At 32.2% G+C, this 14,905-nt stretch overlaps 1 protein-coding gene across 1 annotated transcript; it reads right to left on the reverse strand.

Moving 5' to 3' along the window:
- Nucleotides 1-4,898: 4,898 nt before the first annotated feature.
- LOC139897812 (uncharacterized) lies at nt 4,899-5,912 on the reverse strand. Its single transcript, XM_071880517.1, has 2 exons — nt 5,680-5,912; nt 4,899-5,448 (listed from the first exon to the last, which is right to left on the reverse strand). Exons 1-2 carry the CDS (start codon nt 5,910-5,912, stop codon nt 4,899-4,901), a joined length of 783 nt encoding a protein of 260 aa, XP_071736618.1.
- Nucleotides 5,913-14,905: the final 8,993 nt, after the last annotated feature.

The raw sequence follows: 14,905 nt of genomic DNA on the forward strand, positions 1-14,905 counted from the left end.
AGGTTCGTGATATCAACCGGAGACCAAGTCAAATTATATATATCTTCAAGACGAAAGTGAGTATATAGTCCCACTTTTAAACTCTAAATATTTCGGGATGAGAATACATGTATTTTATGTTTTACGTTATGGACACAAGTAACTGAAAAATATATTCTACGTTGAGTTGTACCACTGGCATACTTCCCTGTAGCTTGGTAACTAATATTTACAGCGGTATTGTAAACGCGAATCCTGTTGATAGATCTATCGGGCCTGACAACCCCAACCGGACTGGACGACCAGTATTCAACGGTTGCACAGTACTTCGTTTCGTGACTACACTTGGTACAGTGTAGTAAGATTTCATATTAAAGGGAATATGCGACGTGATTAATTGTTAAGTATGGTTACCAAGTGCTCAACCACTTAGAATATTTTTATTAAAATGTTTATATATGAAATCTTGTGGTCTATATTTATATCGCTGTCGACATTAAACCTATATCTCACCAACTTTATGTTGACATTTTAAAGCATGTTATTCTCAGGTATGAATTAAGTCTTCCGCTGTGCATTATCTCGTACTAAGGATACTACTTGAGGCCATTAAGGACTTATATCATAAGGCGTTGCATTCGAGTCATTGAAGTTCATAGAGACTATTATTAAGTAAATGGCGGTTTAGGTCATTTGAATATTATGAAATGTCAGGCGAATATGTCAATTATGGATGTAACTATAGATTGTCTTTTAAGAATAAATGCAACGTTTGTAAGATGTATCATATAGAGGGCAAGTACCTCGCAATGTTATCAACTATTGTAATTCGTTTGTAATCAATATGGACAACGTCCGGATGATTAGTTTCGGATCCTTTCAGGCCTCAAGTGAAAAGACCAAACTACCCCTCCTTTTAAATTTAAATAAAACAAGATATCCTCATTAGACACTAGCCGCGCTGCGAGCCCGCAGCTTCCGCCTTGACAGGGCGGTGCTCTGACCGATTGAACTACAATCCCAGGAAAATGAGGTGTACAGCCTCCACTTTTTTTTCTCTTCATTCGAACTATTGACTTTCGCGGTGTTGTAACAGAAACACGATTTGGCTGTGCCGCGGCCCGATGCTGAAACATAAGCCCGTCAGCTTTTATTATATATATAAAATGTACATTTTGAACTTAGGTCTTACAACTCTCCCCCACTTGACTCAGATTGCGCCCTCGCAATCTAAGCCACATGACAAGCAGGAAGATACACCAAAACAAACTCTTCGGATTCCCATGTGAACTCGGAACCCTTTCGATGACGCCATTGGACTTTATAAGTCATCACCTCTTTACTGCGCAACATTTTAACCTTTTCATCAAGAATGGCAATTGGTTCCTCGACATATTCTAACTTATTGTTCAAGGAAATCTCATCTAACGGTACCCATGACGAGTCATCGGTAAGACACTTACAGAGGTGGAAAACATGAAATGTGTTATGAATTCCCGTAAGTTCTTCGGGTAACTCTAGTCTATAAGCAACTTCACCGATACGGTCCAAGATTTTAAAACGACCAATAAATCGAGGAGTTAACTTTCCCCGTTTTCTAAACCGAATAACACCCTTCCATGGCGAAACCTTAAGCATCACCATGTCACCTTCTTGGAACTCAATAGGTCGCCTCTGCTTATCGGCATAAGATTTTTGTCTATGTTGCGCTGCCTTTAGTCGAGCCAGAATCATCTCAATTTTACTGTTCGTCTCTAAAACCAAATCGGTACTCCTAATTTCCTTTTATCCCACTTCACCCAACAAACCGGAGTTTGACACCTTCGCCTATTGAGAATCTCATAAGGTGGCATTCCAATACTAGTATAGTAACTATTATTGTACGAGAATTTCACCAATGGCAAGTGCTCATCCCAACTACCACCGAAATCAATAACACATGCCCGTAATATATCCTCCAACGTTTGATTCGTACGTTCAGTTTGACTGTCCATTTGGGGATGATACGCCGTGCTCATCTTCAATTGTGTACCCATATCTTCATAAAACTTATTCCAAAATCGAGATGTGAAACGAGTGTCCCGATCTGAAACAATAGATATAGGAACCTCATGTCTCGATATCACCTCCTTGATAAACAACTTAGACAAGGTCTCCGACGAAATCGTCTCTCGAATGGGAAGAAACAATGCACTTTTCGTCAACCGATCAACTATCACCCAAATCGTATCAAATTGAGTCCTCGCCGTCTTTGGTAACTGATTAATCCTAGATTATCCAATAAAGGTTAATCAAGGATTGAGTGCAATGAGGGGTTACAATGGATGTCGATTAGGATTTTGGGACCTTTTTGTCATATTTCATTAAGTGCTAAACGATCAACAACCATGTCCCGGCCTTCGTAAATTACCTTAACCAACAAAGATCAAGTCTCGGGCAAACTCACGAGAGAGATCAATATGGCAAGGGCAATTCTTCCAGAATCAACAACCTTAAATGAGAGGCCAAGCTCCCTATTTATAGGTTTGAGACCTACGCGGAAGTAAGATGTGCGCGCACTTAGGCATTCCGCACAAGTACTGCGAGAAGCCTACGCACTCTTTAATATTCCGCGCAGTCTAACCGCGTATGTTTACATTTACCGTGGTTTAATGTCTTGCATATATTGTCTTTAAGTAGCTTTTCGCACTACAAATATACATATACATACGTATGTATATGATCAAGTCCCCCCAGTTTATTGTGTTACATTTTTGCAGAAAATGTAAGACAATAAACTCTAAAAAATAAAAATTGTAGTTTCAGTGATCTTCAAAAAATATTCGCACAACTTATACGCGCAACTGCACTATACTTTCTCAATGGCTATTTTTATATCCGTTGATTAATTATTATTGCGTTTATAACCGTTACATTGTATTTTTTCACTATATATAGGTTTTGGTCAGCATTCCATCCAACACACTTTATCTCATATTTCTTTCTCATTCACATTATTCTTCATCGCTTTCTTCCCTTATCAACCTACTCTTTTTCACAAGTAATTTTCGGTTGTCCTAATCATCATCATGAAGGTATCAGAAATTGAGAAGAAAGATGACACAAAACAATTTCTTGCTGAAAGACTGAAGAGTCCCGAAGCAAGAGCATCCAAATATGCGCTTAAGTCTCCTCCTACCCGCGCAGAAACTGAGACTCCAAGCAAACGCAAAGCTACGTCTCCTCTCATTGGTTCTACTGAAAAAAGGATTACGCGATCCAGATCAGTTACTCCCATGGAACCCAAAACTGGTAATCTTACACACTTTCATTTTATTATTTTAGCGTTGAGCAATATCTATAGTATACTTATGCTAACACATTTGTTTATTTATTTTCAGCGGAAACAATCATTACTCCTCCACAAACATCGCAATTAAGTTCACCTCCAACGTTTGACCTCTCCAAATACGAAGACCTCTGGCACACTCCTCCCAGCACCTTGAAAGCTATAAGAGTTGATGGCCTTCAAGGCTACCTGTGCGCATCCCCAGAAGTTGCCCTTGATCAACGGCAACATATGAAGTTAGCTCTCCTGCATGAACTACGCGCTGAGTTCAGCAAACTCTCGCATAGCGATGCGTTTAATTGTTTTTCGCAGAATTTTTTCATGACCTTTGCATCTGCGTTTGATGCAACGTCTCGTCAAGAAAAATATCTTGATTTTTTGAAAAAAGAACAATCCAAACTCGCAACCGCCCAATCTAAACTTAGAACCATCGAAAAAGACAATCTTCAAGTGGCACATGATGCCATGAAAAACAAACTTATTCAATCTCAAGCCGACTTGAATGCAGCTTTATCGGCAAAAATAAATGCGGAAACTAATTTTGCTAAACTTCGTGAACATTTACCCGTGCTTGGGCAAAAAATCATGGATTCACGCCCTGTTTCTCAGCGATTTGAAACATATAACAGCACTACAGCAACTTAAGCGAGTCAAGTTTTTGGGAGAGATTAGTAAGGTGACTGTATTGCCAGAACCGATGCCGGAATACATTGAAAAGCTCATTTGTCCTCTTGAAGAAGCAGAAGAAATGCTCGCGTGGGCAAAAGAAGGAATTCGTGAAATTCCTATTCCTAAACTGGACGCCATAAGTCAAGATAAAGATGCTCCCGTCGAAGACATCATTAAACTAGACTTAGACAGTTAGGATTAGGGTTTCACAACACTAGCGCAACGATAAGCGCATTGATCATGCTTCTTGTAATTTCGCAGTATTATAATAAAATTTTCCATTTTTCAATTGCAATTGTTATTATTTACATAGTTCTTAAGAATATTATCCATAATTACTAGCATTGTCCGTTGCAATTTCATTGTTCATTATTGTGCAGATAACAAACAATTACTTTATGCGAAACAACTTGTATGCACGTGCTTTATGCACATTATGAATCTTCTAAGTCCGCCAAAATGATCTTTAGGCATAAATTTGTGTTTTTTGCGAAGCATCTAAGTATGGCTAGATCAAATACATTGTGCAAAATTTTTCAAGTCTCATTCTTTTCGCATACACTTTAATTATTTTCATTAACAAACAAGTGGTCTTTACCATCACTTGTACAGTTGGAATCTCATTATTTATGCTATGCATAAAGCTTACAAATTATGCACAAATATCTCATTATGATATTTGAGAGAAATTTGAACTTTATTTATTTCGCACAACATTACAATCATAATTTTGCTTCATATAGCACTAATCATTACATTGATTTTGCAACAATTTTACATATTATTTTTCATTACATGTAGTATCTTTTCAGCAAAGTAGCATGTCACGCATTAGGTATGTTACGCCCTTCAATGTCTTGGAGTTTATAAGAGCCTGTCGCATTAATTCCCATTATTTGGTATGGTCCCTCCCAATTAGGTCTCAATTTTCCAACTTTTCAGCACGGCTTGCTTCATTATTTCGCAAAACCCACTCACCAACATCAAAGGCTAACACGCGTACCTTCTTGTTGTAATACTTGGCAATTTGTTGCTTATTGTTAGTCTCCCTTATTGCGGACATAAGTCTGCGTTCCTCAATGAAATTTAAATTTTCACAAATGTCATCTGCATTCGTAGTTTCATCAAAGTTAGCAACTCTGTGCGTTTGAACAAAGACTTCCCCAGGGATCATTGCCTCTGAACCATACACAAGGCTAAAAGGTATATCGCCTGTACTTTTCTTGAAAGTTGTGCGATGAGCCCATAATACATTTGATAGCTCATCAACCCATCCATTTCGCTTTTCATTCAAATGCTTTTGAATCCCGCAAACAATATCACGGTTAGTTACTTCGCATAGCCCATTTGCTTGCAGATGCACAACCGATGTAAATTTTTGGATTATATTCAATTCTGCACACCAGCTTAAAAATGGGTCCTTTGCAATCTGTGCCCCATTATCACTTACAAGTTCTCGTGGGATACCAAATCTGCAAACAATGTATTCCCACACAAAATACCGCACTTGCACTCCAGTTATTGTGCGTAAAGCTTTAGCTTCTACCCATTTAGTAAAATAATCAATTGCCACAATCAGAAACTTTAAATTCCCGCCCCCGGGGGAAATGGTCCCACAATATCAATGGCCCATTTATAGAACAGTCGTGGTGAATTAATTGAGATCATGTCGTGCCTTGGCTTTCTGTTCTGCAGGCGCATGCCTTTGACAACTTTTACATCTTTTAACTATTTGCGCAACATCACGATACAGGGTAGGCCAAAATAACCCAGTCGCATTATTTTTGCCGCAATAGTTTTTGTAGCCTGAATGAAGAGCACAAGATCCACTATGCACCTCTTCAATAATCGTTGCAGCCTCTGCGTGTCCTGTGCACCGCATTAATGGTCCCAGATATGATTTGCGATATAGCATATCGTTTTCAATCACATACATAGGGGATCTTTGTCACACTAATCGAGCTTCTTTCTTGTCCTCTGGTAGTGTATTATTGCGCAAATAATGCACTATAAGATCCATCCAATTTTTTTGAACTTCTTCTATAGCCGCAAAAATCAAACTACCATCAATGGATTTATTGGGAAGCTCTTCTACCCAGACTTGCTTTTGGAAATGCAAAAAAGTCAATGCAACAAGCTTACTTAGCGCGTTCGCCTTTTTATTTTGACTTCTGGATACTTGTGATAATTCAAAAAATTTAAATTTTTCCGCGGCTTCCTACACTAGCTTCAAATACTTTTGCATAGACAACTCATGAGCTTCAAATGAGCCATTGAATTGATTTGCCACTAACTGCGAATCTACATACGCGCGTAACTGTAAAATATTCATTTTATGCGCCATTTTTAATCCCGTGAGCAGTGGTTCATATTCAGCCTCATTATTCGTTATATCAAAATTAAAATGCAGCAAGTATGTATGCTCTTCACCATTCGGGCTTGTTAATACTAATCCCGCACCCGCACCTTCAATACACGACGCACCATCTGTATATAAATCCCATATTTCATGTTGAAGAGGCTTTAAGTGCGTTCTTTCATAGATAACTTCAAGCTCACCTTCATTTCTGCAAGGTAATCTGCCAAAACCTGGCCCTTTACAGATGTGCGCGGAAAATATGTTATTTCAAATTCTCCTAACTCGATTGCCCATTTGGCGAGTCTTCGTGATACTGCGGGTGTACTCAAAACTTGTTTAACTGGCAAGTCATTGAAAACATATATTGGATGACGTTGAAAGTATCTGCATAATCTTCTTGATGTCAAAACCAGCGCATAAATAAATTTCTCGATAAGCGCGTAGTTTATTTCACTTCCCGCGAGCGCCATGCTAACAAAGTAAACTGGCTTCTGAACTTTATTTCGTTCCGCAACAAGCACTGAACCAAATGCCTCATTCGCAATCGAAATATAAAGATATAATATTTCACCATCTATAGGCGCAATCAATGTAGGTAGCGTAGCGAGCAGTTGCTTCATTTCTTGAAATGCCTTATCTGCCTCTTCTGTGCATACAAAGTTCTTCTGTTTAAAACACCCTTTATGTCACGACCCGGAAAATTTCGACTAATTTTAAACCAAACTCTCGATACGATTTAATATTTTTGACACGATAAGCAAAGTCTGTTAGGTTGAGTCTCAAAATTTTTGAACTGTTTCATATATGCAATTGATCTTCGACCATTTTTGACGATTTACGAATGACTATTTGTGTGTGTGTGTGTGTGTGTGTGTATATATATATATATATATATATATATATATAATACCATTATTAATGATATCATTCTTATTATTAGTATTACTTTGATGTTATTATTAATATTATTATTATTTCTATTATTATTATTATTATTATTATTATTATTATTATTATTATTATTATTATTATTATTATTATTATTAGTATCTTTATTATTAGTTGTGACAACCCGGAAATTTCCGACCAAATTTAAACTTAATCTTTAAATGATTTAATGTTTTCGACTCGATAAGCAAAGTCTGTAATGTTGAAATCTCGAAAACTTTGAACTGTGTTCATGTATTCATTTACCCTTCGATTGCTCTGTATGATTCACGAACAATTATGTGTAAATAGATATGTATGAATATATACATATGTGTGATTATTAAATTGAGAAATATTAATAAAACATTTAACGGTTTGGTTAATATGAAAATAAGTTATGAAATTATTATATGACTTGAAAACGTTAACAATGTATTTGATAAATAATACTTTACATAAATGTAATAGTTTCAATATAAGTTTATCGGTGAAAATTAAAAGATAATATCAGATGATTGAATTATCAGATACATTATGACATGATTACGGGTCTCTATTGTGAGGTCCACGTTGATTTGAGAAATCTTTCCATTTTAACAATATTCAGAAAATGGTAAAGTGAATTACAAGTAAGAACAAATATATCAATTAACGATAACTGGACAAAGGTTAGTAGAGATTCCTGCTTAACTTTCAATGCAATGATTGCCTCGAGTCTTTGATAAGATAATTATTTAGTTTTCATATTATTGAAAACATTTTGGATATAGGTGAAACCTTTTAACGAATGAGTTTGAATACATACAATAAGTCGTAATGTAAATTGTTAGAACCATATATATAAATAACTTGCATCGAGTATTTAAAACGTGTTTATGTATATTAAATATATATGATTTCAAATTAGCTAAGTAAACGATAGTAACACTTGCTTAAGTGATTCGATTGATATGAAGATAGGATAACTAGTACGTTTAAGAAATTAAAATAAACGCTAGTACATAAATGAGCTATACTTAGTTAAGTTTTAAAATGTAAACGTTATGTGACATAATCATTGTTAAATATTTAAATGATTTTAAATTATATAACGGTCTTTGAAATATAATTAGTTTTGAAAAACAAAATATTATATTATTAGATAAATATTTCAATTATATATATAATGTGTACAAGTTATAATTTAAATGATGATATTTGTATATATATATATATATATATATATATATATATATATATATATATATATATATATATATATATATATATATATATATATATATATATATATTTTACAAAATATAATATTAACTTAGATATAAAACGTTTTGAATTAAATATACTTTGATAAATATTTAGACGTTGATTTATAGAAGCAAATGACTAAAACACTCAAATGAATAAGTTACATTTCAATTACTATAATTATTGGTGAATTAAGTCTAATTATTAATAAAGGTACACGTCGTGAAACGAAAAGTGCAAGTTTTCTAAACGTACGAAAATGAGTTCGAGAAACCGGAACTGAGACATAAGTTGACTGACAATGTACGAGTCATCGAAACTAAAATTACAAGTTAATTATGCATGTAAATATAATATAATATTTAATTAATTATATAGATTAAAAATATATTTATATATAATATTGATATAGAGTATCGGCAAAGTAAAACAAACGATCATGAGCAGTATCTTGAAGTCATGCGATCGCACGAGGATATCACACTACATCCATACGATCACATGGATGGGGATTCCAGGAAATGTCTATAAATCGAGCTCGTGCACTGGTTCTCACACACACACACACATATTTCTATCTATATTTACCTCCGTATATATTTATATTATTATTATTTTTATTAAATAAAATTAATATTATTATTATAAATCCTATTTAGTAGTATTATTATTAGTATTATACATAAAATATTACGATGAGGTCATGAGCGAGTTATTTCAAAACGGGTTTTACGAGCGAGATAGAGCTAACGAAATTATGGGTTATAGCCATGGAGGTGATGGGTATTATTCGGGGGTATGTTCGTGAGATCAATCTAGTGTTTATCATCTCTGTCGCATCTACGTACCTTTCCTGCAATATTGAATCACAATATTGATACGTGAGCATTCATATCTTATCTTTTATATATTGATAGTGTATCCCTGACTATTGCTCGAGTATATCTTTTAATTTTGTGGTTAGATAGCTTTGATGAATTATGAATTAGATACATATGCCACTGAGATAAGATATATGATATGCATGTCGTTGGAAAGCTGGCGAAAAATTAATAATTTTCATTTAGAAAGCGTATGTTTTCGATGAACGGATTAAAAGATATCGTCAACTGAATTATCATTAATTTTGGTATTATTATGATTATTATTATTACTATCATCGTTATTATTATTAACTAATAATAATAATTATTATTATTATCATTAAAGTTATAAGTATTATCATTAAAATTTGTCATTTTTATTATTATTACTATCATTATTATCATTAAGATTATTATTAATATTATAATTATTAGTATTATTATTAATTATTACTATTATTATAATCATTATAATAGTTATTAGTATTATCATTAATAATTATCATCATTAGTATTATTATCATTAAAACTAATATCAGTATCATCTAGTTATTTTGATTACTATTATTATCATTATTATGAATGCGATATAAAAGAGGACTAAAAATTATTAAACAAGTCAATTAGGAAATAATAAGTATAAGTATCACAATTCAGTTAAAATAATGTTAAGATTATGATTTAAATAAAAAATATCATTTTCATTATTTGTAATCATTATTAGTAATATTATTATTATTATGACATTAGTATTACAAAAGATTATTATTATTATCAAAATTATTATTATCATTAGTAAAAATAAATATTACTATTGTTATTATTATTATTATTATTATTATTATTATTATTATTAAAATAATTAATATTATTATTACAAAATAATACATCTTTTGGTTCATTATTATTATTATTATCAATATTATATTATTTAATCAAAGAAATATTTGATTCAAATATATATTTATTAAATATAATACAATTATACATATCACTATATTTTTATCATAAAAATGATATTATTGTGAACGTTATATAAATTATATTACTTAATATATAAAAAAATATTTTTACCATATATTGACATAAAATATTATCACTAATACAATATAATAAATGATGAAATAATTTAAGAAATATTTTCTATATAAATATTAATTATTTAAAATATGTAGAATAAATATAAGTTATTTAATTCATTAAATAACATATAGATCACAAATAAATATATATAAACTAGTTACATTGATTTATCTTAGAATTTTTGAATATGAAAATTTAGTCAATTATGTGATAGGTTGGGTTTGTAAATTATCGATTCATTCAACTATCAAAACTTTTACTCATTAGGATTATTATCAATACTATTTTATCAAATAATTATGTGATACAAAGATATTTTTACCACACATAATATAATTACATGAATAATACATACCACTATATTTTTATGATGTTAAGTGAACTTTATAAATTATTACCTAAGATATATAAAAGTATATTTTTATCATATATAAATTTTAATATAAATTTTTATTAATAAATCACTTGCATTATTTACTCTAATAAAATCTAATAAATATATTTAAATATATAAAACGGCTATATTTAAACATATATAGATTTTGGAAGTCATTTTTTGATTAGATGACTTTTGTTGACTTTTTCATGATAATCTTGAGCATTAGGATTGTGATACACTACGACTTGACCAAAATTGCCAGACAGATATTGACCAACATATATATATATATATATATATATATATATATATATATATATATATATATATATATATATATATATATATAGGTTCGTGAATCCGAGGCCAACCTTGCACTTGTTCAATGACGTTATATGTATTTTTACTATGAAATACAATATTGTGAGTTTCATTACTCCCTTTTTAAATACTTTTGCAATATATATTTTTGGGACTGAGAATACATGCGCTTTTATAAATGTTTGATGAAATAGACACAAGTAATTGAAACTACATTCTATGGTTGAATGATCGAAATCGAATATGCCCCTTTTAGTCTGGTAATCTAAGAATTAGGGAACTGGCCCCTAATTGACACGAATCCTAAAGATATATCTATCGGGCTCAACAAGCCCCATCCATGTTGCGGATTCTTTAGTACTTCGAATTTATCATGTCCAGGATGTCCCAGAATGATGGGGATATTCTATATGCATCTTGTTAAGGTCGATTACCAGGTGTTCAATCCATATGAATGATTTTTATCTCTATGTATGAGATGTATATTTATGAGAAATGGAAATGAAAATCTTGTGGTCTATAAAAATGATTGAAATGAATATTGATGATAAACTAATGAACTCACCAACTGATGTGTGCGAGGTGTAGTATGAAATACTATTATTTTTAATATGAAATACGGCGAAATATGATACAAGTTTTATATATTTATTAGATGGAATATACCTAAACCTTGCTACAACACTTATAGGCAGTGTACCTAATCATAGAGTAGTGTAGTTTTTAGTAAGTCTGGTTCGTTTCAAAGGGAGCTAGCTGAGTTTAACGCTATATTTTTAACAACGATATTTATATAAAATATATATAATTATATATAGTAATATTATTATTATAAAAGGGGGTTTACCGTTTAATGACCGGTTTGTCGATTTTATATTTTAAGCGTAAAGATAAATGACAATAATTAAAGTGTGTAAAATAAATAACAATATTAAATTGACAATAAATAAAATGACAGTAAATAAAAATACGATGAGATATAAAATAGAACAATTATGCTTATTTAAACTTCCGTAACCATGATGTTTGACGTTTTGATTTTAATTTATTACTCTGGGTTAATTGTCCTTTTGTCATGGATTATTTGAAACCTATCTGGTTTTTATCCATAATAGTCCATCGGTCATAAATATAAAGTGCGAGTGTCCTCGTCAAATTACCCTTATACCCGAAGTCAAATATTCCAACTAATTAGGGATTCGAACTGTAACAAGGTTTTAATACTTTGTTTAATGATTACACCAGGTTATCGATTGCGTGTAATCCAAGGTTTTATTACTTTGTTAACAATTACACCAATTATCCTGGTATGTAATCCACCCCTATTTTAATAAGATATGAACATTAATTTACCCACTTGATCAGTTTGAATAATCAATTACCCAACCCGAATAATTAATTAAATGATCGTAAAAGATGTCGTATAAACGTCACTAAATAGGACATGCATAATCATTTAATAATTATTAGATTAACTAATTTGAAGATAGGTTCGACAGATTCTAATGAGTTGTCATTCGATTAGACAATACCCCCATCTATTAATAGTTCATAGTCCAATGTCCACAAGTGTCAGTCTGTTGTCCAAACTCGAATTATGGTACAAAATCCAATAACCCCGTCTTAATATTTTATCCCAACATCACGATTACTTTGGCTTGAATAAGCATAATAATAACTTAGTTACGAGACATTAATTTAAAAAGGAAGAACATAGCTTACAGTGGTATTTAATCGCTTAGCGTTACACGTACAGAGTTTCGACTTAAAACCCGTAAAACATTTCTTACAATAACTCAACTAAACTATAACTTTATTATTAAAATTAACTTAAATTAAAATTATAATATAAATATATATTACAATGATGAAGTAAAAGAAAAAGATGTGTAGAATTCGAGCAGAATGCGTGAGCTTTTATAAGCCCACTTTGAACTGTACAGCTCTTCGAGTGCGGTACTTTTGTGCCTTACAGCTCCGCGAGCACGGAACTTCGGATTCCAGCTCACCAAATTGAGTTAAACGTGGTCTGCTGAATATTATAATATATAATATAATAATATTTATATATAATTATGTATATATATTATATTATATTCTTGTGCATAGTTGCCTTGTAATTTTAGCTCAGTTGAGTCGTACGTTGATACTTGGTTTATGTCTCGGTTCCGGATTTTTGAACGTCATTTCGTACGCGTAGATATCTTGTACTTTGCGTTCCGTGACTTGTACTCTTGTCAATATTTAGACGTTAATTATCAATAATTGGAACTACTTAGATTGTAACTTGTACATTTGAGCTTTTTGGTCATTTGCGTCTTCAAATCGTCATTTTTGTCTTTTGTCTTAGCACTTATTTATTTAAACGAATATTACATAAAAATAGAACAATTGCAACTAAAAGCTTTACATGTTGGAAGGATATTGATACTAAATATATGTTCATTTGGAGCATTATCAAATATCCCCACACTTGAACATTGCTTGTCCTCAAGCAATACAGAACTTGAAATTAAAATCACACTTCACTCGAATCACTTTTTTTATTTTCACACTTTATACCTCAGTGATTTTGATACGGCGGTATACACAATGATAGTAACGATGTGGTTTACAGTCCCACATGACTATACAAATTTAGATCCTTTAAGAAAATTGGATCTTTATGAAAATATTTGATCTTTTGAAAATTCATTCTAGCTTTTACCCTAGATAAGTTTTCCGGAATAACCCTTCACCGGTGTTTGCAAAATATTTTTGTAGGTTGCATGGGTTTCATATTTTAAAATTTTAGCTCAAAACTTTACGGTTTTGTGTCACCCACTTGCTAATCCTTGTATTAGGAAAGCAACACGTCCAGTATACTTGCTCCGTATATTACCTTTCGGTAAACTACCGTCCGGTTATAAAGAAAAGCAATGAACAAGCAACTGTTAAGGCAATGTCTAATGACATGCATTTGTTCATGGTCCACAACGTGTCGAATGCAATTACTATCCTTTGTAGGAGAAATAGTAAAGATCACCCTATAATTTTTCGCTCTGGCACAAGGTCCTGTCTTCAACTATGCTATGCAACCACCGTTCTTACGGTTGATACCCGATTTGGTTCAGGTGACCTAATGAATTTCAGTGAATTCTTTAGGATTTTACGTTCAATGGTAATGAATGCATTGAAAATAGGTTTTTAGAAAACAAATCGGTTTTAATTTGATCAAAATATTTTATCGTTCAAGCTCGAGTTTAGATATCATCGAATTCCATGAGTTTGTAATTCTTAATCTTTAAGGTCAATCTCAAGGATTGGGTAATATCAGGCTTAAAAACTGATTTTTAATCTTTAAGGAGGTTATCCTTTCTGGGGGTCTGATTCATTAGTCTTATCAAGCTAATTTGCACGGCGCCCTCCCCATTTTATGAGACAGATCCTCTCATGGTTAGGATAAGTCTGACCACTTTGCGACCCTGTTTGATGCTTAGGTCCGTGGATTTCCTGCTGATTTTAGAGATGACTTTTCTAGATTTTTCGTCAACCTACAGCTGGTCTGGACGACAACTTCTTGACCTATATCAAGAAGCGCGTGTCTTTTTCGGAAGACTTTACTTTCTTTTAATGATGGAATTGATTCATCGTGTAGATCAATCTTTCTTTCAAATATATTACAGTAAATCGGGTAAAACTGATTAGTTTAGTCCAAAACAAAAGCACCTGCAATAATCTTGTACAAAAATATGTAATATATGTCTTTC

This window comes from Rutidosis leptorrhynchoides, chromosome 1, assembly GCF_046630445.1.
Source record: "Rutidosis leptorrhynchoides isolate AG116_Rl617_1_P2 chromosome 1, CSIRO_AGI_Rlap_v1, whole genome shotgun sequence".
NCBI lineage: Eukaryota > Viridiplantae > Streptophyta > Magnoliopsida > Asterales > Asteraceae > Rutidosis > Rutidosis leptorrhynchoides.